The 23,315-nt window shown below is 32.9% G+C and overlaps 1 protein-coding gene across 1 annotated transcript; it reads left to right on the top strand.

Annotated features, from left to right (window-relative positions):
* Positions 1-24: 24 nt before the first annotated feature.
* Positions 25-22,621, top strand: LOC149789451 (methylglutaconyl-CoA hydratase, mitochondrial-like). Its single transcript, XM_089975548.1, has 9 exons — positions 25-385; positions 4,153-4,220; positions 6,736-6,823; positions 8,435-8,614; positions 12,979-13,035; positions 16,823-17,010; positions 18,773-18,823; positions 19,186-19,233; positions 19,825-22,621. Exons 1-9 carry the CDS (start codon positions 235-237, stop codon positions 19,900-19,902), a joined length of 909 nt encoding a protein of 302 aa, XP_089831674.1. The 5' UTR covers positions 25-234; the 3' UTR covers positions 19,903-22,621.
* The last annotated feature ends 694 nt before the right edge of the window (positions 22,622-23,315 follow it).

The following is a 23,315-nucleotide window of genomic DNA, read 5'->3' as shown; positions in this document are numbered from 1 at the left end:
GTCAACGGGTCTGGTGAAGAAAAGAAAAGTTATATAGTCGTAAAATAGTTATCTTCAATGATATTATGTTTTTGCGATTATTGATCAAAATAAAAAGCTTTTAACAGACAGTTTTATCCGGTGATACAAAATTCATACATATAAAAGATGAATGTTTGAGTTAAATATTGAAAGATCCGTTCTTACAAAGTCCGATGATATATAAGAGTATTTCTCGGAGTAAAAGCTGTTAAAATGGCCGTATCCGTGATTGCCAGACAGCTTCCTACGTTATGCTATTCCAGTTTTATTGGGTGTAAGAGGTACATATCTGTTACAGGACCACATTATAGCCAGTCACCATCAGAAGAATTTAGCCTTGAATATCTGAGAGGCAATCAAGAGGGTAATATTCATATGCTAAAATAATCGGATGAAACATGTATCATGGTAGTATAGGACTATATAGTTCTCCTCAGTTTTGACGCACTTTTAAAGCATTTACACTGACCTTATTGAAATCTGCTAATTTCATAGTGATACCTCTCATTACATTTAAAACATTTATTATTGAAGCAAAGTATGTATTATGCCATTTGTTTTTGCACATGTGACAGTTACACATGTGCATCATTAAAAATATTGCAGAGCAGCATAAGTAAAAATATCTGTTAATAGGAAAAATTACATAAATACAATTAATTTAGATTTTTTTCTCATTTCTTATATTTAGCATAAATTTAACTTTGCAACAGAGATTGTCTTCAAAGCTAAATGAACTGAGGGAAAAAAATAGATTTGGCTTTAGACCAGCAAGTAGTTAGACCACTTTTTCTGACATTAATGCACCGTGGCAGAAACCAACGGTGCTTGGCACTATTTGTGTTGGAGTTTTCAGCCTTTGGATCTCGCATACTATTGGGCTGCTTTCTTCCACACATATATTAGCAATTTAAAATTTTTCAGGTCAATAACTGTTGGATGAAAATTAAACTAATGTTTTGTTCTGATAGGGATTAATACTAAAACAAAGCAAGTGTTCTGAAGGATTGTATATCATGGATCAAAAGAAGAGGGATTTACTTACCATCTGCATACAAACATCAGTCTGAATAAATGTATTAAATATATATTAGCAAGTGACAGAGAGCCGATAGAGCAGGAGGCTGAAAATTCCAGCACAAATAGTGCCAGGCACTGTTGGTCTCTGCCACTGGTAATGTCAGAAAAAAGGGCAGACAACTACCTTTTGGATCAAGATTTAGATTATGACACAATTTTTTGCAATTAATGAATGGCACTATGTTTGTACATGTATGTATATGCATAATATCAGTCCTTCAGTGTACTGTTTTAGTACTTTCAAATTGTCTTGCATTCTTTATAACTTGTGTATCTGAAAGTGCAAATACTCAGGGACAAGACCGCTCAGGTGGCCTAAGAGGTTAGAACATCCACCTCAGATGCTGGAGGTTGTGGGTTCCAACCCTAGTCGAGTCATAACGAAGACATAAAAATGGTACCAGTAGCTACATGTTTGTGGCATGGTACCCCAGTTCTAGTCATCACTAAAAATTGCCATACTGCAGACATCATAGAGATATGACTGAAAAATTGTTAAATCTACATTAAAAATCCAAATCACACACACACATGCTCAGGGACCAAAGATAAAACATTACAGAAAATGATTTTAATTTCAATTTATTATCAGTCTTACCATTGTCTTAAGTTCAGAAGACTATGTAGGTCAGAACATGATAAATATTAAAATTCTATTTAATGATAATTGAAAATTTAGTGTTAAAGTAAAATTACTTGTCATCAGATAGAAAATATTTAGACTTTCTTTGATGTTAATAAGAAAAAATATTGAGGATGCTGTTTTAGTTATGAACCATATCATAAAAGTATGTTTTCTTGTAAATATGCAAAAATTATCATAAAAGAAAACCACCTCAAAAATTTGGTTTTAAACTTCAAACTTAGTACAGTACACCATTCTAAACAGTGCTACTGGTGTATTTATCACACTGCCATCACATGCTCTGTAGCTGATTGGCTGACTGGATGTATTATGGCATGAAGTTGATTTACCCTGTCAGAATAAGTAATGATTTTTATAAGAATTTACTGATTGAAGTCCAAACAAAGAGAATTAATGAAGTAGAGTTTTTTATGGTATGTATCTTTGTTTCAGTTTATAACTGGTAATTGTATTTTCAAAACAATTTTCTGTCTGAATGACTCAATGTTTATCAGACTGTAAAACAAATGTTGTGCTCATAATGTCATTGAGAGATGCATTTTCTCTGGAACTGAGAGTTTATATCACTGTGTCAAAATGGGGTAGCATTAAAATTGGGGCAAGAACACTGTATGTCTTTTGTCTGTTTGTGTTTAATGGCATCTCAGTACAATATGAGCTTGTTGGTGCCAATTAAAAGTAAATTTCTAAAACTATAGAAATGAAGAATTGCACAAAAGCTTCAGGAAGATAAATCCTTTCAAATAAATGTAAATTTGAAGTACAACATATAAAAGATAGTGATAATGAGTCTAATGTATTGTACAACTTAATAGTAAAACTGCAAAAATATATGAACAAAATGTGTTATATAAAACCACATTTACTCAAAATATCAAAGATTTTCTTAGGTGGTACATCATCATAAAGTTCCTTAATCTATTTTAAATGAGTCAAGTATGTGTGTCCTATATCCATGAGTCAGGTATATATACTGTCTGTGAGTCAGGTATGTATGTCCTATATTCCCGAGTCAGGTATGTGCGTACTGTCTATGAGTTGGGTATGTGTGCCTTATATCCATGAAGAGAAACTGATCATGTTTGTATATCAGTTTTAGAAACTCTGCAGCAAATACATATAGAAATTTTAAAATAGAGGTGGAAATGTTTCTGGTTTGAAAGTAATGGACTGTCAAGATAAGGTATGAACACATGACTCAGTCGAAATTAAACAATGTGTATCAGCCACATAACTCAGCCGGTATTGATGTCTGCTGGTTCAGTGAGAGTAACATTTCCAAATTGGTCTCAGTCACAATTTTTTTGTCAAGAGTGGCCAGGACCCACAATCAAAGATGAGAAAACAATTTGAAAGATCTGCAGAAAAATTTACAAAACAGCCCTAAACTAGGCACAAGTGGAAGAAAGAGAAGGAGCAGCAAATGGAATTGACAACAGATATCAGAATGTTTCAGAGGTGATTGAACCGTATGTCCAAGTATCCAAAGACTTCCTAGAAACATCATATAAGGCACAAATAGCTATCTTTTTTTCATACAGGCACTCAGCAATAATAAAGCAGCCTTCTTGAAATATGACAGAATGGTTATAAATGGAACTCTTTGTGTTTAATTTTGCAATAAATATAATAACAATAAATAAGGGTCTTGTGCCCATTTTTCACATGTGGTACGTGATGTGCAGAGGATTAGTCAAAGCAAGCTCCATACATCTAAACTATTTCAGGTTATGTAAGTGTCAGAGATAAAGAGCATAATGCAAAACGTTATTCTAGAGATATTGTTGTCAACAATAAGTAAGGCATAATTTCAGTATCTATTAACTTAAGAGTAAATCAAAAAATATTGTCTGATTGAAATTGTACCTTTATGTATAAGCCCTTCAGGAATACCTATTTTTTTGGTGTAGTATGCATGTATTATGTAACCAGTATACTCATCAGTACCTACAGAAAAAGACTTATTTACCCATATTAAAAATGAATCAGCACATTTTAGGACAGAAAGGAGCTAAATCACTGAAATTTTGTCAGCAATCTAGAATGAGAATAATTTGATTGTAAATGGTAGCTGTGGGTATGATAAAGGTGTTGTAAATTTTACATGTATACAAGATAACTCTGCTACTGTACAACCATAGACTACTTTTAGATCCATCATTATGTATAACTATCTTCAGGATTGGTTATTGGACTGAATCTATTCATCAGCTCATCATATTTTACTTGGGTCTAGCTGATCCCCTACCCTCACATGAAAATACTACCACTACTACTACTACTACTACTAATAATAATAATAATAATAATAATAATGTCATTTTCTTCCTATTTCAGTTTTATAAATTTATATTTTGATGTCTTTGAGATTTCTTTTTAGTGCTTATACTTGATTTTCTTTATAGGAATCGCAGTATTCTCCTTCAAAAGACATGCAGCCAAAAATGCCATCAGCAGAAGCCTTCTTAATCAGGTATAGTATATTAAAGCCTTTATAAATACCTCCATGAAAAGCAAGACACAATTTCATAAATAAATAACTCTTTCAGGAATGCCAGTGAAATATTGTTGGTACAAAATGTCTTTTTCATAGATCTTGTGACAGGTCTTAAAAGTTGTCTCCCTTGCTCTGACTGCCTGATGAAATACCTGTATATTCAAGGTAAGTCTGCTTTCTAAAATTCATTTTGACATAATGTTTCACTGCTGTTTTAGTATATAGAGGATATTTGCTTGAAATGAGTGAATAACGGATATATTTCATTGAGTGGATGAAAACTCAGTATTTTCATGAGTGGCAAAGCCACGAGTGAAAATACTAGAGTTTTTCACCCACAAGATGAAATGTATCCGTTATTCACTCGTTTCAAGCAAATATTCTTTTTATTTTATGCTCTCATACGTTGGCTACCTAAAGTTTGTGACACAGTAAATTGGCAGATTTCTTACGGTAATGTCAGCTGTTTGCCATACATGATATGCTGTGCTGTGTATCTGCGCACAAAATTAGTTCCACATCAGATTGATAAAAATTAACTGATATTTCCAAAATAACAAACTACAAGTTTCAAGGATAATAGACAGGGATTATTAATAAGAAAACAACCACTACATAAGGAAAAAGTAGTTCACTGACAGAAAATCAAAGGGCGGTAAGCATATTCTGACCCAAAAAGTAATTCAAGTAATTCACTGCTTAGCATAAAATAAATATTGTTATTTCAGACTAAAATAAGGTAAAAGTAACAATTAATGACACATGCATTTCTTATGTCATTTTCAGGTCTAATTTTGTTTAATACTATAAAATCCAGCTTTTTAAGATTTTATTTATTGTGAGATCATATAAGAAACAGAACTTTCTGATCTCGTAAAAAAGAAAATACATTTTAATTAGCTATTATTTTTAAAAACTAGTTAAAATCCACATTGGCACATTTTATTTTATATTGTCAAAAGAAATATTCCTGCGCAATGCTGAAAATATACAAATATATTCCATGTCTAATGACACACACATACATACATACATACAAACATACATACATACATACATACATACATACATGCTTTAATTAGAGGTGATAGTGTTCCATCTGAGCAGGTCTTGGACATTTTTAAAAGATTCTGGTTTACACAGAAACAAATGTGACCATGTATTTAAAGGATTTTCCTTTGTTTACCTATATCTTTTTTGTATGTCTATATATTTGTTTTGTGTGCCTATATATTTGTTTTCATTGACATAACTTTGTTTTATATACCTATATCTCTGTTTTATATGCTCATATCTTTGTTTTTTTAATGCCTATGTCTTTGGTTTATATGCCTATATCTTTGTTTTTTATGCCTATATCTTTGTTTTCAATTGTTTTGACTGTATGGTCTTAAACTAATTAACAGAAAAAGCAAAATAAACAAGTTTAGTAAAATTCAGCAGATAATTTATTTCCCTTGAATACAATGTGAAAAATTGAAAGGAACTACATTATTATGATTAAAATCTGAAATAATCATAAAGTTATATCACAAGTCTGAAAGTATAGTGTTCCAAATGAATTCCAGTATTGAATGCGCTAATGTGCTACTAGTCTTTGATGAGGTAATGTGCTAACAGTCTTGATACGTCACAGTGGTATAATCCAGAATGTCCTTGACTGAATTCACAAAATAGCAATTTAGTGAAAAATGTCAATGAGCACTTTGTAATTTCAATGAATAATTTTAAATAAATTATTCCTCTCAAATTATATTTGAACACAACAATGATTTTAGAGATTGAACTAAAGTGCAAATTAATAATTGCTCACTTGGTCTTCTTTTGTATGCAGACCTTTCACCTAACTTATGGCACAACAAAATGCCCTGAACTTAGGTCATTTCCAGTGGAAATTTCCATAAAATTTATGCACAAGTTAGGTCTATTTACTTAAACTTTAGCAAACAACCTGACAAAGATCAAGTAGACCATGTTTTTTCCAAGGGAATTACCAATGTCCTGATCTAAAATCCAAGTCAACAGGTTGTTTACAAATGATTATTATCGTAAAGTATAAACTACAATGAAGGAGCAAAAGTTAGCTATGTAATATTGTATTTACAAATGACCCTTACAATCTACAGTCATGGACAAAGGTAAACACACAATATGATATTCGTAACAGTGTGACAATGTCTTCATTTTATATGCCTATCTCTTTGTTTTGTATGTCAATATCTTTGTTGTGTATGCCTTTTGTTAAGTTTATGTAGCATCTTTACCTTTACTTTTTTCAAATAGTAGATATTAACTCTGTGTTGGAAGGGTTTGTCTTCCTAATGATTTTGACACAGTGTTTGACTGTCATTTGTGCCAACTCGCAATTTTGCATGTCACTTTATGGCCATGACTGTGCTGATGTACCAATAATCCCTATACATGTACATACATGCATGTATGTAACACTTTTCATAATATTTTAATCTACTTTTTATGTTTAAACTTATAGTTAAGGGAAGCGATGGAGACGGTGAAATTTGACAACAGCCTGAGAGTGGTCATCTTAAGAAGTGAAGTTCATGGAGTGTTTTGTGCAGGTACACTTAAAGCTCTGTAAATCATATAATCTTCAAGGAAATGCATATAATACATTTAACTTACTTTCAATGTAACATAGTTATACAAAAAGCTTATAAAGAAAATTTCATATTGCATATCTTGTAAATTTATGAGCAAAACTTTAAGCATGCTAAAATGTGAGAGTTTTTGAAAAACACAAGGAATTAATATAGACATATATAACAACAGTTACTAAAGTCAACAATTTTCATGTTATGAATATTGATTAATATAACATCAGTTACTACAAGTAATGACAATTTTCAAGGAATGAATATAAACATATGTACATCAGTTTTAGAGATACTTAACTATTTTGTGATTTTGAAGACAGTAGAGATTCATAGTGAGAACAAATACAAGTCTATGCATGATAAAGATGTAATGTTTTATCTTATGAGTATGCTGACTTCGATATAATTTTGAAAAATTTCTGATATCTAAAATCTAATGGGTTGTAGTACTACCAAGTATGCTTACATTTAAGTCAAGTCCAACTGCAAATTATATGGACCCAGATCTGCCATTGTATAATGTGCCAACAGATCTGGGTTTATGTAGTTTGTTTGGAGTAATCAGTAAAACAAACAACATAGACCATGATCTGCATGACCAATAAGTGATGGCAGATTAAGATCTATGTTGTTTGTCATTAGACTCAACTTGCATGGGAGTGTATATGTTAGTTTCACGATGTCTTCAGTAACATGGTTTGTTCAGGTTCTATATTATTATACATTGACTGTATTCACATCTGCTGTGGCAAGTATGATTTCGACAGTAGTACATTAATGATGATCAAAAGGATACCATCAGTAGACATTGATTTGTCTGGATACCCAGTCATCTGGATATTCATTTGTAACCAGTGTGAATTTAAATTTTCAGGTGCAGATGGTGAGAGTTCATACAAATGAACAGTCCCTATAATTAACATTAAAATAATCTGGGTTCAGCTGCATGTACAATGACCTCCATTATAATGCTGTTTAGATGAGCCATCGGCCTTGTTATATCAATGACTGTTATCCTGAGATGCTTTATAAATGTGGAGCACTGTATAAGTTTCCCTGCATTCATCAACTTTGTATTTAAATAGAATGAGGATCCTTTTATTTGACTTGAAATGGTATGCCCTGGCAAACTTTAGCTAAGCTTGATTTAATCTTACATGTTGTTTTGGTGGGCCCTGAGTGGCCAAGTGGTCTAAGGCGCTCTCTGTTATGGATCACTGCCATCTCACCTCTGTCTGTGCGGGTTAGAGTCTAGGATTTGGCCAATGTGGTATGTGAGAAAGCTTGCCAGTAACTTCTTGTGGGTTGGTGGTTCTTCCAGGGTTTTCCCAGGTTCTTCCTCCACCATTAATACTGGCCACCATGCATAGTCTATTGTGTGCTGAAAAATGGCATTAAACCCCACAACAACAACAACATGTTATTTTGGTATATTTTATACCATTATAACAATTGTGACTGTATATTTCATGGGTTCAGAACTTCAAAGGTTAGAAATTTCACAAGTTACATAGGTGGTACCCAGGTATGTAATACTAGCTAAGTGTATAATTGTTGCTATTGATATATTTACAGGTGCTGACCTGAAAGAAAGAGCTACAATGAAAGCGGAAGAAGTGGGTCCATTTGTATCAAAATTACGTGGCAGTCTGTCTGAGCTTGAGAACCTGCCAATGCCCACTATTGTGGCACTTGATGGTGCTGCACTGGGTGGTGGACTGGAAATCGCCTTAGCTTGTGATATGAGAATTGCAGGTTAATTTTTTTTAAAAGAGAGTTTTATTGCCGCTGGCATATAATTGTGCCAACGGAGCCTTGGACTTGCTATTGACAAGTAATGCATTATATGTTCAACTTATAAAGTGTAATAATCAGCTGTAATTCAGTTCATTATTCTTTGATGTTTATAGAAAACCTTAAAAATACAACAAGATATAAAGAAATGAAAGAAACACACAAAGTTGGGATTATACATTTATTATTTAAAGTACTCTTTTAGTTACAGCTGTGATTATATATTTAGCAGTTATCTAATAATGTATGTAAATAAATGCATTGTCAGTATAAAATCATATTTCTCTACCATTTTCCTACATATCCAACTGTCTATCTACATACCTACCTACCTATCATAAATTCCTGCATATTTAGTTTCACTATCCTTTAGTCTTTCCTCTTTTTCTATTTCTGTCTCTTTCTTTCCATAATCTTTCTATAAATATTTTCATACAGGACAGATATGCATTATAATTATAATCAAATAGCCTTCTTTACAGAATCCATTTTTAGCTCTACTGGTCATTGTTCAGAAAAGTTTTTTGGATGGTCTGTTATCCGTCATTCTTCATCTGTCTGTATGTTAGTGCAAGTTTGTTATTGCTACTCCTCTGAAATTACTTGGAGGATTGCCAATGAACTTTACAAACACACTCAACTTGTTATTGTTACTCCTCTTGAATGGATGGTCCCATCAGCATGGGTTTTCACTAAAAGACTTATGCCTACTTGTTCCTAAATGAAAATGGTACAGATATCCAATATGGCCACCATATTAGCCATCTTGAATATCTTATTATCATTACTCCTCCTGAACAGAAAGCCATATTGACATGGTGTTTTCACCAAAATACACCATGATGTCTAGTTGGTCCAGAATGAAAATGGTGCCTATGTTTCATCTAATATGGCCACCATTGTACCATCTTATTTTTTTTTTATCACTAGTGGTCTGAATGAAATGTAATATTGACATTGGGTTTTCAGCAGAAGACTTTCATTGTCTAGATGATCCTAAAGAAAATGGTGCTGATCTGATGTCCATTGTGGCTGCCACAGTGGCCATCTTGAACATCTTATTATTTCAAATCCTCTTGAATAAAAGTAATATTGCTTAGGGGTTTTCACCAGATGACCTTTTATGATGTCTATTTATCCTTAACGAAAATGAGTGCCAATCAGATATCTTATATGACCGCCACAGTGGCCATCATGAAAATCTTGTTACTGCAAATCCTCCTGAATGAAAAGTAATATTGATTTGAGGTTTTCACCGGAAGACTTCCTGTGATGTCTAATTGGTCTAAAATGAAAATGGTTTCTATCTGATGTCCAATATGGCCACAACAGTGTCCATCTTGAAAATATTATTAATCATTCAGAATGGAAGGTCATATCAACATTGGTGTTTTTCTAAACAACTTCTTTTGATGTCTAGTTGGTCCTAATGATGCCATTCAGACAGTCAATTTCCAGCAGCTGTGACCTTGAAACTTTTGTTTTCACTATTTCTTCTTAATGAATAGTCATATAAGCATGTGGTATTCACTTAAAGGCTTCCTATGATGTCTATTTTGTCATTAATAAAAATGATGCCGATCCAATTTCTGATATGACTGCCACAGCGTCCATCTTGAAAACCTTGTTATACTAGTCCTATCCTCCTAGATGGTTGATCATACCAGCATTGTGCTGTCATCAAAAGACTTTTATGTCTGCTTGTTATGAAATAGAAAAGGTGCCTGTCTGATATTGAATATGTTCTCCAAGCCATCCAGCTTAAAAATATTTGCCATCTTTGCTCCTCCAAAATGGAGAGTCTTATCAAGAAGACTTCTCATGATGCCATTTTGGTCTTGATTGAAAATGATGCCATCCAATATGTCAACTCTACTACTTTGAAAATCTTGTTATTCAGAGGAATATCAGAGATGGTTTCAACACTCTGCAGTTTAAAAGGAAGAAATGGTCTTATTTAGAATTCTTGGAAATTCTTTTCAGCCAGTAGAGCGTTGGTCCCTTGAAGGAACTTTTGTTTATCAGTGTTCACAGTTGCTACTGACATAAGGAGAGTACTTTTCTGATGGTTAATGTAATGTTAATTCCTTTTTAAAAAGAGAAACAGTAGGCTTTTTAATAAATAATCTACATATATAAAACATAAAAGTGATAAAATAAATATGCCAAAAATATATCAGATTCTTGTTCCTCAACAATTCCAAGTAAAAATGTTTCTTTTTTTTAACCAATTCCTCTTTCTGTGTAATCATTTACTATGACATTTTTTAAAAACTGTATCTCTTTATCAATTCCAAATACATTTGTAGATAAGTCAATTTAAATTTTGTAGCATTATTTGAGAGGGATTTGATAATGTAAGTACATGTTGGATAAATTGAGGTTGTGCAAAATATATTTTATTACTGTTAACTTCCCAAATGCTGTGAATGTTCTTAACCATGTATGTATGTATGTATGTATGTATGTATGTATGTATGTATGTATGTAATGTGTGTATGTATGTATGTATGTATGTATGTATGTATGTATGTATGTGTGCATGTATGTATGTATGTATGTATGTATGTATGTATGTATGTATGTATGTATGTATGTATGTAATGTGTGTATGCATGTATGTAATGGATGTATGTATGTATGTATGTATGTATGTATGTATGTATGTATGTATGTATGTATGTAATGTGTGTATGCATGTATGTAATGTATGTATGTATGTATGTATGTATGTATGTATGTATGTATGTATGTAGTGGATATATTACTAGCAATATCATCTTTAAAATTACAAATCGATCCTTATAGAAAATCACCTGCTTAAAAAGCCATGCAAAATGCAATTAGAAAGTTAGTTTGATCAATGAAACTATTAGTTCCTCACAACTGAAAGGCACTTTTTAATTCCATTTCCTTATATGCTTTGAATGGTCATCTTATATACCCCCATAAGGTGAAGCATATTATATTGTTTTTGTCCGCTTGTCCGGCTATCTCTTTCCAGTCTGCATTTGCACAGTAACTTTAGTTGCCCATTCTTTATAATTACCAAACCTTGCAGATGGCAGGCACAATGGGGTAAAGAAGGACCCAACTTTTGGCTTGGGCTCAAAAGTGAAGGTCCAGTGACTGAAAGAAGGAAACAATAACTCAAGTGTTCTACTCCCTTCAGCTACCAATCTTTGTAGATGGCTTGCACTTGGGGTATTGAAAAATGAAATCAGAAATCAAAGTCAAGGTCAGCTTGACTGAAGGAAAACATGATTTCAGCACAATAATTTAACTTAACTACTGTCAATAGTTACCAAACTTTGTGGATGGCTTACACCTTGGGTAAGTAAGAACCCCATTGATTTCAGTCTGAAAAGGTCTGAAGTCAAGGTCGGTCTCATATAAAGAAGATAAAATGATCTATATTCAGTAATTTGAGCTCACTTTCATCAGTGGTTATCAGACTTTTCCAGGGAAGAAGCCTATTGCTTTTGGAGTCAAAAGGTCAAAGATCAGGCTTATTGTGACAGAAAAAGGAAAATGGTTTCTGCATAATAATATTATATCTACATGACAAACACCAATTAACATATATGGACAGCTTGCACTTTGGGTGAGGAACAAGACTATTACATGTGTAAAATATCAACAGTTAAGACTGAAACAAGAAAATTGCTTTCTGCACAGTAACATTAGTTTTACATCCCAGATCTGGTCGAAACGTTGCTGGTGGCTTGTACTTTTTGTAAGGAAAAAGTTTATTGATTTTGGGCCCAGAGGGTCAAGGATCATAGTCACTTTGTAAAAGGAAGAATCATCTCTGTGCAGATGTTCAGTTATTGATATTGAGGACTGTGGGACAGGCATATAATATCCTATGCATGGTATTCTTGGTTAAAATTCACCACCCTGCTTTAAACAAATCAAAACATTCTTTTTATTCTAATTGTGTCATGTTCTTATAGGAATTTAAAATTAGGTACCAAGATTGTAAAGCATATTTTATTCTTACTTTTGTCTTTAAAGGTAAACAAAAATAATATAACTTTACAGGTCCAAAAAAATCCCTACCCTTCAAAAGTTGAAATTGCAATAAACTACAGAAAGTAACAGTCTCTGGAAGTGACTGTATTTTCTGGCATCATACATTAAGTCAATATGCAAAATTTATTTGTCACATTTGAATGATGTCGCATTTACTTGTATGCATGTATTTGTGTTTTGAATGCATTCTTTGCATTGATATGAACAATCCTGTTAAAGTGCATTCAACATGTGCTTATCACTTACAGTTTGAGTATATTTTGTACAGTTGTACTGTATATATCTTTCAGCCTCAAAGACAAAGCTTGGACTCGTTGAAACAAAGCTTGCAATCATTCCAGGGGGAGGTAAGTGAACAGACCTTTTGACGAAGTGTTCACTGTTTGACCTGTCCAGAATTTGATCTATATGCATGTTTTCTTGAAAAATGAAAGTTGTTTTTGGTAAGAGACAAATACGTGTTCCAATGTTCAAGTTCTTGGACAAGTCATTATTAAAGCTATTAAAACTAATGTGCAGCCATGTGTAAGCATGTCAAATAAGAAACAGATTAGTAGCTTTCATATGTGTCAGTACTTGTCACGAACAAGTTAGAAAACATTGGGAATGAGACATATTTGAACATTGGTGTTTTGTTCTTTTCATCAACATTTGTAAAATGAAAATAAGTGGTTGTGGTTCTTAATGTGAATATATCAAAAGCCTATTGTCATGACAAGTAATTTCAAGTACAGAAAATAAAATTCTTTGAGTCTCTGTGAATGTCTGTATGTCCATCAGTAATTTCAAAGGTTACTATGCTCTGTTTTTTTGTGTGATTTTAATGGGACTTTTAACACATTATTAGTCATATCATGCTGAAGAAATGGGAGCTAAGCATCTTTTTCAAGGACACACTGAGGCAGCTGACGAAAGCTGGTTTGGATGGGTATCAAAGTCATGACCTTGATTATGAGTGTGATACTCTACCAACTTAGCTACCATGGCTTTCTTTACAATCCATTGTTATTTAATGCTACATGACATCTGTCTCTCTAGATGAATTAGCTACCATGGCTTTCTTTACAATCCATTTTTATTTAATGCTACATGACATCTGTCTCTCTAGATGAATTAGCTACCATGGCTTTCTTTACAATCCATTGGTATTTAATGCTACATGACATCTGTCTCTCTAGATAAATTAGCTACCATGGCTTTCTTTACAATCCATTTTTATTTAATGCTACATGACATCTGTCTCTCTAGATAAATTAGCTACCATGGCTTTCTTTACAATCCATTTTTATTTAATGCTACATGACATCTGTCTCTCTAGATAAATTAGCTACCATGGCTTTCTTTACAATCCATTGGTATTTAATGCTACATGACATCTGTCTCTCTAGATAAATTAGCTACCATGGCTTTCTTTACAATCCATTTTTATTTAATGCTACATGACATCTGTCTCTCTAGATGAATTAGCTACCATGGCTTTCTTTACAATCCATTTTTATTTAATGCTACATGACATCTGTCTCTCTAGATGAATTAGCTACCATGGCTTTCTTTACAATCCATTGTTATTTAATGCTACATGACATCTGTCTCTCTAGATGAATTAGCTACCATGGCTTTCTTTACAATCCATTGTTATTTAATGCTACATGACATCTGTCTCTCTAGATAAATTAGCTACCATGGCTTTCTTTACAATCCATTTTTATTTAATGTTACATGACATCTGTCTCTCTAGATGAATTAGCTACCATGGCTTTCTTTACAATCCATTTTTATTTAATGCTACATGACATCTGTCTCTCTAGATGAATTAGCTACCATGGCTTTCTTTACAATCCATTGTTATTTAATGCTACATGACATCTGTCTCTCTAGATGAATTAGCTACCATGGCTTTCTTTACAATCCATTGTTATTTAATGCTACATGACATCTGTCTCTCTAGATAAATTAGCTACCATGGCTTTCTTTACAATCCATTTTTATTTAATGCTACATGACATCTGTCTTTCTAGATGAATTAGCTACCATGGCTTTCTTTACAATCCATTGTTATTTAATGCTACATGACATCTGTCTCTCTAGATGAATTAGCTACCATGGCTTTCTTTACAATCCATTATTATTTAATGCTACATGACATCTGTCTCTCTAGATAAATGATATTTGTCTCCATCAATTGAAAGAATATCAAACTAAATCTCACCTTTGTAATTTTATAAAAATTACATTGATATAATTTGTATTTATGTCTTTACAATCCATTGGTATTTAATGCTACATGACATCTGTCTCTCTGGATAAATTAGCTACCATGGCTTTCTTTACAATCCATTGGTATTTAATGCTACATGACATCTGTCTCTCTAGATAAATTAGCTACCATGGCTTTCTTTACAATCCATTGTTATTTAATGCTACATGACATCTGTCTCTCTAGATAAATTAGCTACCATGGCTTTCTTTACAATCCATTGTTATTTAATGCTACATGACATCTGTCTCTCTAGATAAATTAGCTACCATGGCTTTCTTTACAATCCATTGTTATTTAATGCTACATGACATCTGTCTCTCTAGATAAATTAGCTACCATGGCTTTCTTTACAATCCATTGGTATTTAATGCTACATGACATCTGTCTCTCTAGATAAATTAGCTACCATGGCTTTCTTTACAATCCATTGGTATTTAATGCTACATGACATCTGTCTCTCTAGATGAATTAGCTACCATGGCTTTCTTTACAATCCATTGGTATTTAATGCTACATGACATCTGTCTCTCTAGATAAATATTATTTGTCTCCATCAGTTGAAAGAATATCAAACTAAATCTCACCTTTGTAATTTTATAAAAATTACATTGATATAATTTGTATTTATGTCAGTTGCAATAATTGTTCTTCCAACCTGTACAGAATGCTCACATTGTCTAAAATAAAGGTGTGATATGGTCTTTGATGTAGGAGAAATGGGAACATCTGGAAGAAACCACTGAATGGATGACCAGTTATCTATGAACATGTCAGAAAAGGGTTTTAACTCTGGAGTAAAAAGATGTAAAGTGTGTTACGACTTAGCTGTCTAAGCCATAATATCTCCTTTGTTCATGTTGATGAAAACTGTGTATTTTTTAAATAAGAAGTTTATGAAAATGCAGACTTGATATTATTAGTATTGTTCTTTTTCATTGGATGCAAAGTCATCATTTGGTATTAAGTCTTTGACACTTATCATTCATCAGATAACTTAAAATATTATTTTTGTAACTACCAAAAAACGTATATGCTTTATTCTTATTCATTGGCCCCATTTGGCCAAGTGGTCTATGGTGCTTTATTCTTATTCAGTGGCCCCATTTGGCCATGTGGTCTGTGGTGCTTGCCTCTACATATGACTCACACATATCACCTCTGTCTCCATGTGTTTGAGTCTCTGCTCAACCAATGTTGGGATGTGAGAAAGCTTGCCAGTAGCTTCCTGTAGATCATTGGTTCTTGCTGGTGTCTTCCTGTGTTCTTCCTCCACCAAATATACTGGTCGCCATGTATAGCTAATCATGTGCTGAAAAATGGCATTAAACCCATCAACAGCATGTTCTTATTCTGGAACAAACATGGAGATCTCTTATGACATGTTACATTGAAGAGTCAAATAAAAACAAAATATGTATACTGAAGAATATGTTATGTTTTATGTATATTAAGATAGAGGAGACAGGAATAAATTAAATTAGTTCAGGTGCAAAACGTTTTTTCCACTCTCCTGGCTGTCTTCCCTTTTACATTGATATCTTCCCTCCAAATAAGTTTGAAAAGGAACAATAGAGTTGATTTAAATTAGTCCTTTGTAAATTTATGTCATCCCACCCTTCTCGTGTTTTGGCTCATACCTGTGTATCTTAACTTTGGGGAAGATCTGCAAGAAAATCAGTGCCTGTTTGCTCCTGTGAAAAGATATTGTTTTCGTATTAGATGGTGCTGAAGTGTCCACAGAAATATTATGATCTATCTTTGAAAGAAATTAATTAAACTTTAGTGTCAGCAGCAGCATTGATAATGATGATGAACAGTGTTATTGATACGGAATAAAATATTAGCTGCATGTACAGTTTTTGTGTTAATCACAGGTGGTACACAGCGACTGACCAGAATTGTAGGACCTTCCCTTGCCAAAGAACTGATATTCACAGCTCGTATCATTGATGGCAGTGAAGCTCACAGAATCGGACTCGTCAATCATGTGGTCGAACAAAATGACAACGAAGATGCTGCTTACCAAAGAGCTTTGAAACTTGCAGAAGAAATTGTCCCACAGGTAATTTGTCAGTCAGTTGTACCACAGGTAATTTGTCATTTATCCCACAGGTAATTTGTTAGTCAGTTATCCCACAGTTAATTTGTTGATTAGTTGGTCCCACAGGTTCTCTGTTAGCCAGTTGCCTCACAGGTTTTTGGTTCATTAGTTGTACCACATGTACTTCATTAGCCATTTGTTTTACAGGTATTTTGTTACTCATTTGTCCTACAGGTATTTTGTTATTCATTTGTCCCATAGGTACTTTGTTAGTAAATTCTAGCTTGCAGAACAAATCATTGAGTAAGTAATTTGTTGGCGAATTTCAAACATTTTTGTATGTACTGCATGGCAAAGAATAGAACATTCAGTACACTCAAACTTAAGTAACTTTATCTTCAATCACTTGAATACTCAGCATCACTTGAATATTGTACGTTCCTTGAATACTCAGCATGACTTCACTAGTCAGTATGACTATGATGCTTAGCATGGCTGCAGTGCTCAGCATTACTTGAATACTGAGCATTACTTCATTGATTGAATCATTGCTTGAATACTGTGCATTCCTTGATTGCTCAGCATGGCTTCAATGCTCATCATCATTTGAATTCACGGCATCACTTGAATAACCAACATGACTTTAATGTTGAGCATTTCCTGAACACTAAGCAAGACATGAACGCACAGCATGGTTTCAGTGCTTATTATCACTTATTTACTCAGCATGGCTTAATTCTCTGCATCTCTTGAGTAACCAGCATGCTTAGCATGACTTCAGTAGTCAGAGTCACTTGAATGCTTAGCATGACTTCAGGGCTTAGCATCACTTCAATAACCAGCATCAGTTAAATACTATTCATCCTCTGAGTACTCAGCATGACTTGAATGTCATTCATTCTCTGAATGCTCAGCATGGTACTTATGCATCACTTGAATACTCAGCATGACTTAAATATTCAGCATCAACTGAATAATCATCATATGATTTAAATACTCAGCATCAGGTGAATAATAAATAAATAATGAATGTTCATTATGATTTGAATATGCAGCATCAGTTGAATATTTATTATGATTTGAATATGCAGCATCAGTTGAATATTCATTATGACTTGAATATGCAACATCAGTTGAATATTCATTATGACTTGAATATGCAGCATCAGTTGAATATTCATTATGATTTGAATGTGCAGCATCAGTTGAATATTCATTATGATTTGAATATGCAGCATCAGTTGAATATTCATTGTGACTTAAATTTTAAGCATGACTTGAATACTCAGCATTACTTTAAAGACTAGCTCATGGTAGTTGAAAATATTATATTGTCTCTAGCCTCAAGAAAGCAAAACAACCATATACTTAGACCGACATTACTGGACTGCCAGAGCCTTTTTCTTCTCATGTTTAGTATTTATTTTGTTATTTTCTAGGGCTATACTCATTCAGTTTGCAAAAGTGACAGAAGTGTTCATTCTATTTTTGGTCTTTCATGTATGAACAAACACTGTTATTAACTATCTTTTGTCCAAGTTTGAGCATTCCACTTGCTCACTGTATTATCTGACATTACTGGCAAGACTTAATCTAATAAAAGAATCCATGTTGGATGTGGTCAGACCCACAAACACACAAACATTATAATTATAAAATGCAGAAATTTATCCACAAGCCTCATAGTAAACTGTTAAAGACTGCATACAGATGTTTAAAATAATTTAAAGTTTAGGTAAACTGTTTTAAGAATGACTCCTAATTATGTATGTTCTATTTGCAGGGGCCTATTGCTTTGAAAATGGCAAAGTTAGCAATTAGCAAGGGCAGTGAGGTAATTTTGTTCCCATAAATCTATTATCCATTATGAAGTCTATTCTTTTGAGATAATGTTCCTGGCACAATGTGAAAAGATTATAATATAATTGTATTTGTACTGGAATGGATTAACATTACTGGATTTAATTTAGCTTTTAGTATTTGCAGATAGTTTAATAAACAGACAAATTATTCTTCACAGAAAATACACTGTAACAGAAAAAGTAAACAGAGTTATTACTAATACATTTGAATCTACATATAAATATATATTTTCTTCTCTTTTATACATTTGAAAACAATTAGGAAAATTGTTTTAATGTTTTTGAAAACATCTGATAATTGATGAAATAGCTAAACTGATGGTATTTCTTTTAGGTTGATATCGAAAGTGGCTTAAAATTTGAAGAAGCATGCTATGCTCAGGTAAAGGCAAAGAAAGTCCATTGTTATCCCTGTCTCTATCACTCTCTTTCTTACAGACACACACACACACACACACAAACACACAAAGGTATATAAGAAAATTTGCATTGACAAACAGATAGGCAGGAGAGGTGGCTATATAGAGTTTTACGAAATAGATCTTTGGCAATCTTGTCACTGTCAACTTTTAGGAATACAGTCAAACCTATTACCTTCCTAATTTAAACAAAGATGTTGCTGTCTTTGGTTCCTTGTGTTATAAAACACACTTGCTTTGAGGTTTTGTACCTTCAAGTCACATATTTACAATACTGTTCTGAATAATAATACATTAATTTTAATTCTCAAAAAATATCACTGTCATCTTAATAGCCTTGTTATATTTTGAACGTTTACTTTAAAAAGCTAATCTAAAGAGTTGATTTTGTAATTTTTCAGTGCAGTTTTTGTCATCTAATTTGTATATATCTAACTCAGAAATTTAACTCTCTTATAAAAGTAAATACAACTTGTAAACTTATTTGGGGTGGGGGTTGGGGTGTTCAATTGTTTAGTTAGATTTTCTGTCAGAAATTTGTAATCTCTTTCCAGGTTATCCCAACCAAGGACAGATTAGAAGGGTTACAAGCTTTTAAAGAAAAGAGACCTCCAGTGTTTAAGGGGCATTAGATTTGTTTAAAAAAAATTGTGAACACAGATTTAGTGTGCTAATATCCATTAGGTTGTGCAGTGTGAATGCCATGTCTTTCATGTTTATTAATACATTGAAACCTTTCAAACTGGATTTCCAGTGGACCAGATTTAATTGTCAGTTTTGAGAGCTTTTGGTTTACAGAGATTATCACAAATGTGAAGAAAAAAAATAATATGCACGTTTAAGCAAATGCAGAAGCACATCATCGTTGATGCGAGTCATAAATTTTAAGACAAAGAAACCCTGTACATTTTTAAAACCATTAAATTTTTCATGTGATTTGAGAGAGACAGCAAGATAATTTTGTTTGTGTGAAATACAGAAAGCAGTTGTGTACCTAGAGAGAGATATAATTATGACAGAACATATCAATCTGTTTGCTTTTTTAAAGATCTTATGAAAAATTAGCTGAACAATGTACACTCCTTCCAAATACTGTTTTGTCAGTCCCCATCAGTAAAGTATCAAAATGGAGGTCAGATAACTCGTTATTATGGTCCATGTACTTAATATAAAAAAAAAATTAAAATATTGATCATTTAAACAATGAATTAACATTAAATATGATTAAATAATAAGCATATTAACATAATCTAAGCTGGCTTTACAAGAAGTGTTTCGTTAGTAACAATTTGCCTTAAAGCTGGTCCTGTTTTAATGTGTGTGTGTGTGTGTGTGTGATTTGGATTTTTAAAGTTGCTATAACAGTTTTTCTGTCATATCGCTGCAATGTCTGCAGTGTGGCAGTATTTTGTGATGTCTAGCATGGGGGCATCATGCCACAGACACACTATCCTGACACCAGACCAACCAGTCCTAATACTAACCTCTTAATGATGTGTGCCAAGCAAGGCATCTGCTGGTACCATTTTTTATAAGTCTTCGGTATGTTTAGACCGGGGTTCAAACCTGTGATTTCCCGTATCCTAGGCAGATGCTCTAACCTCAAATTACCAAATTGTCAGCCCTAATCTGTCAGCCTTTGTGTCAAGTATTGTTTGTACATCACATGCCCTTAGGATATTTATGGGTGATTGCCTTATCAGTAAGTCTACTACATTACTTGCTAACTACAAACAATCTGACCCATCTCATGTCAGGTTATGTTTTACTTAAAACATGACCACGTGCTATTTCTGGACCATAAATAACATTTTATGGAATTGGCAGCAAAACTACATTTCCAAGCTTGAAGTGAGTTTTAGTTTTATGGGAATTTTATTCCTAGTGTAAAATTGACATTTGGAGCAAAAATGTGTTTTGGTTGTCAGAATGGAAAGGTTTCAGTTTACAGTAAAAACATGTGAAGGAAAGCTTTGTGACCAAATACAGATTTTGATCTTGGGGGAAATTTGGTATATTGAGGATTCAGTATTGAGGGGTTTCATTGTATATTCATAACAGTGCACAAACTATATTCTGTTTGTTAATTGGATAATTTTACATTAATCAGTAATATTGACTAATTGAAGTTATGTAAGCAGGTAAAATATGCAGAAAGATTCAGTAATATTTGATTGTTTAATAAAGTGTGCATATGTAGCCACTCTTGTATGTTTTGGGGATTTCACAAGATTGCTGTAAAGTTTTTAGTATTGTCCTATGAAAAATATTAGCACTATAGGCATGCTGCCCTATGTTGGCAAACATGATTTTGCATTTATATTGGTATTTATTTAGGACTTTATCTCATATTTTCATTTTTTTAAATTAGCGGTGTGGAGACTTTAGTCTCTTCTGTGATGTCCCATAGTGCATGAGATCACTCTGGTTTTACTTGCTAATAATATTAGTGATAGTACAGTATGTGAAGTGTTTGATGCACTAATTAAAAGAAAGGTTGTGAGCATATGTGAACTAATTCTGTGTACTAATTAAAGTGGAGCTTGAGTATGAACTGTTCTTTGCACTAATTAAAGCAAAGGTTTTTGGGCATTTGTGAATTGTTCTGTGCTCTAATTAAAGCAAAGGTCCTTGGGCATTTGTGAATTGTTCTGTGCACTAATTAAAGCAAAGGTTTTTGGGCATTTGTGAATTGTTCTGTGCACTAATTAAAGCAAAGGTTCTTGGGCATTTGTGAATTGTTTTGTGCACTAATTAAAGCAAAGGTTTTTTAGCACATACGAATTGGTCTGTGTGCTAATTACAGCAAATTTGTATCAGTAATATATTTTTGTAGCATTACAGACAAAAAGTTCAATACAAAATAAATAATTTTGTATAAGTTGACTTGCACAGTTTTAAAAAAAAGTGAATATGATGCTGCAGAGCAGCTCAGGTGATAAAAATATTGATTATCATCTTGAGTTCCTTGAAGATCTGGGCCCCTGTTCATGAAACTCCTTAACTTGACTGGTCACTGAAACTCAAATGTTGTTTGCTTAAAATAAGTAAATAAATTGAAATACAGTTGATTTCAAAGTAGCCATATAATTATTTAGATACAGGTCTCTGTTAAATATGTATAGTGAATTTTATAAGACTGTAAAAACATAAGACTTAAGCAAAGATATTCTTTGAGTTTGAATGAGCACTCAAGAAGAATTTAATGAATAGGGTACCCAGATTTTATCAAGGTAAATAATGATTTTAATAAATGATAATAAAATCAAGAATGTCCAGACAATTGAAATGTGTGTACAGTTAATTGACATATCACTTTATTGGATTAAGATAATAAAATCATGCATTTGAGTTGTACTGCTTTCATTGCTTCTTTGAATGATATTACTTTTAATTGAAATGATCAGTTTATGTAGTCCCATACCTCCAGAATGTGTAATGAAGTGGTGACTGGTACAAGACTCATCCTGGTTTCAAATATAAATAAAAATCCACTGATCTTCTTTCATAGAATCAGTACTTCTATATATTACACTGTTTAACATTTAAGTTATGTGTTTATTTTTGGTGGTATTTCTTTTTGAACTGCATAGTAACTTGTGTGTGACTCTTTCTATTACCTTACCAATCTCTCTTTGTGTCTATTTACACATATATACAGAATAGATATTTTTCATTTAATAGGAGTTAGTAATATTTGCCATACTTTATTCCTTCATGCACTTCCCCACCCACCCCATTATCAAGGCTGCTCTTTATGTAGGTAGATTACACTTCCCCCTCATCAACAAACTGCTCTTTAGGCAGGTACATTACACTTGCAGAGTATCTTTTAGCTAAATTTGACATCATGGCTATGTAAACTATGTCATCATGTCATCATGTAAAGGGTAAGATATAAACAACTTCTCTACATTCCTATACAGTACCTATACACAAAAATACATTTGAAAGTCTAACATAACTATGAACTGTGCACCATTGTCAAAGATATATATATATATATATATATATATATATATATATATATATATATGAATTAGAC

This window comes from Sinohyriopsis cumingii, chromosome 11 (assembly GCF_028554795.1).
Source record: "Sinohyriopsis cumingii isolate HCF-2022 chromosome 11, ASM2855479v2, whole genome shotgun sequence".
In the NCBI taxonomy this organism is placed as follows: Eukaryota; Metazoa; Mollusca; class Bivalvia; order Unionida; family Unionidae; genus Sinohyriopsis; species Sinohyriopsis cumingii.
Note: the sequence above shows the minus strand (reverse complement) of the source record. Positions and strands in the feature narration are given on the sequence as shown.

Coding starts and splice junctions, on each gene's coding strand:
- LOC149789451 (XM_089975548.1), top strand. CDS start 235: ATGGCCGTATCCGTGATTGCCAGACAGCTTCCTACGTTATGCTATTCC. Junction 13,036..16,822: donor TGCAATCATTCCAGGGGGAG/GTAAGTGAACAG, acceptor TGTTAATCACAG/GTGGTACACAGCGACTGACC. Junction 19,234..19,824: donor AAGAAGCATGCTATGCTCAG/GTAAAGGCAAAG, acceptor ATCTCTTTCCAG/GTTATCCCAACCAAGGACAG.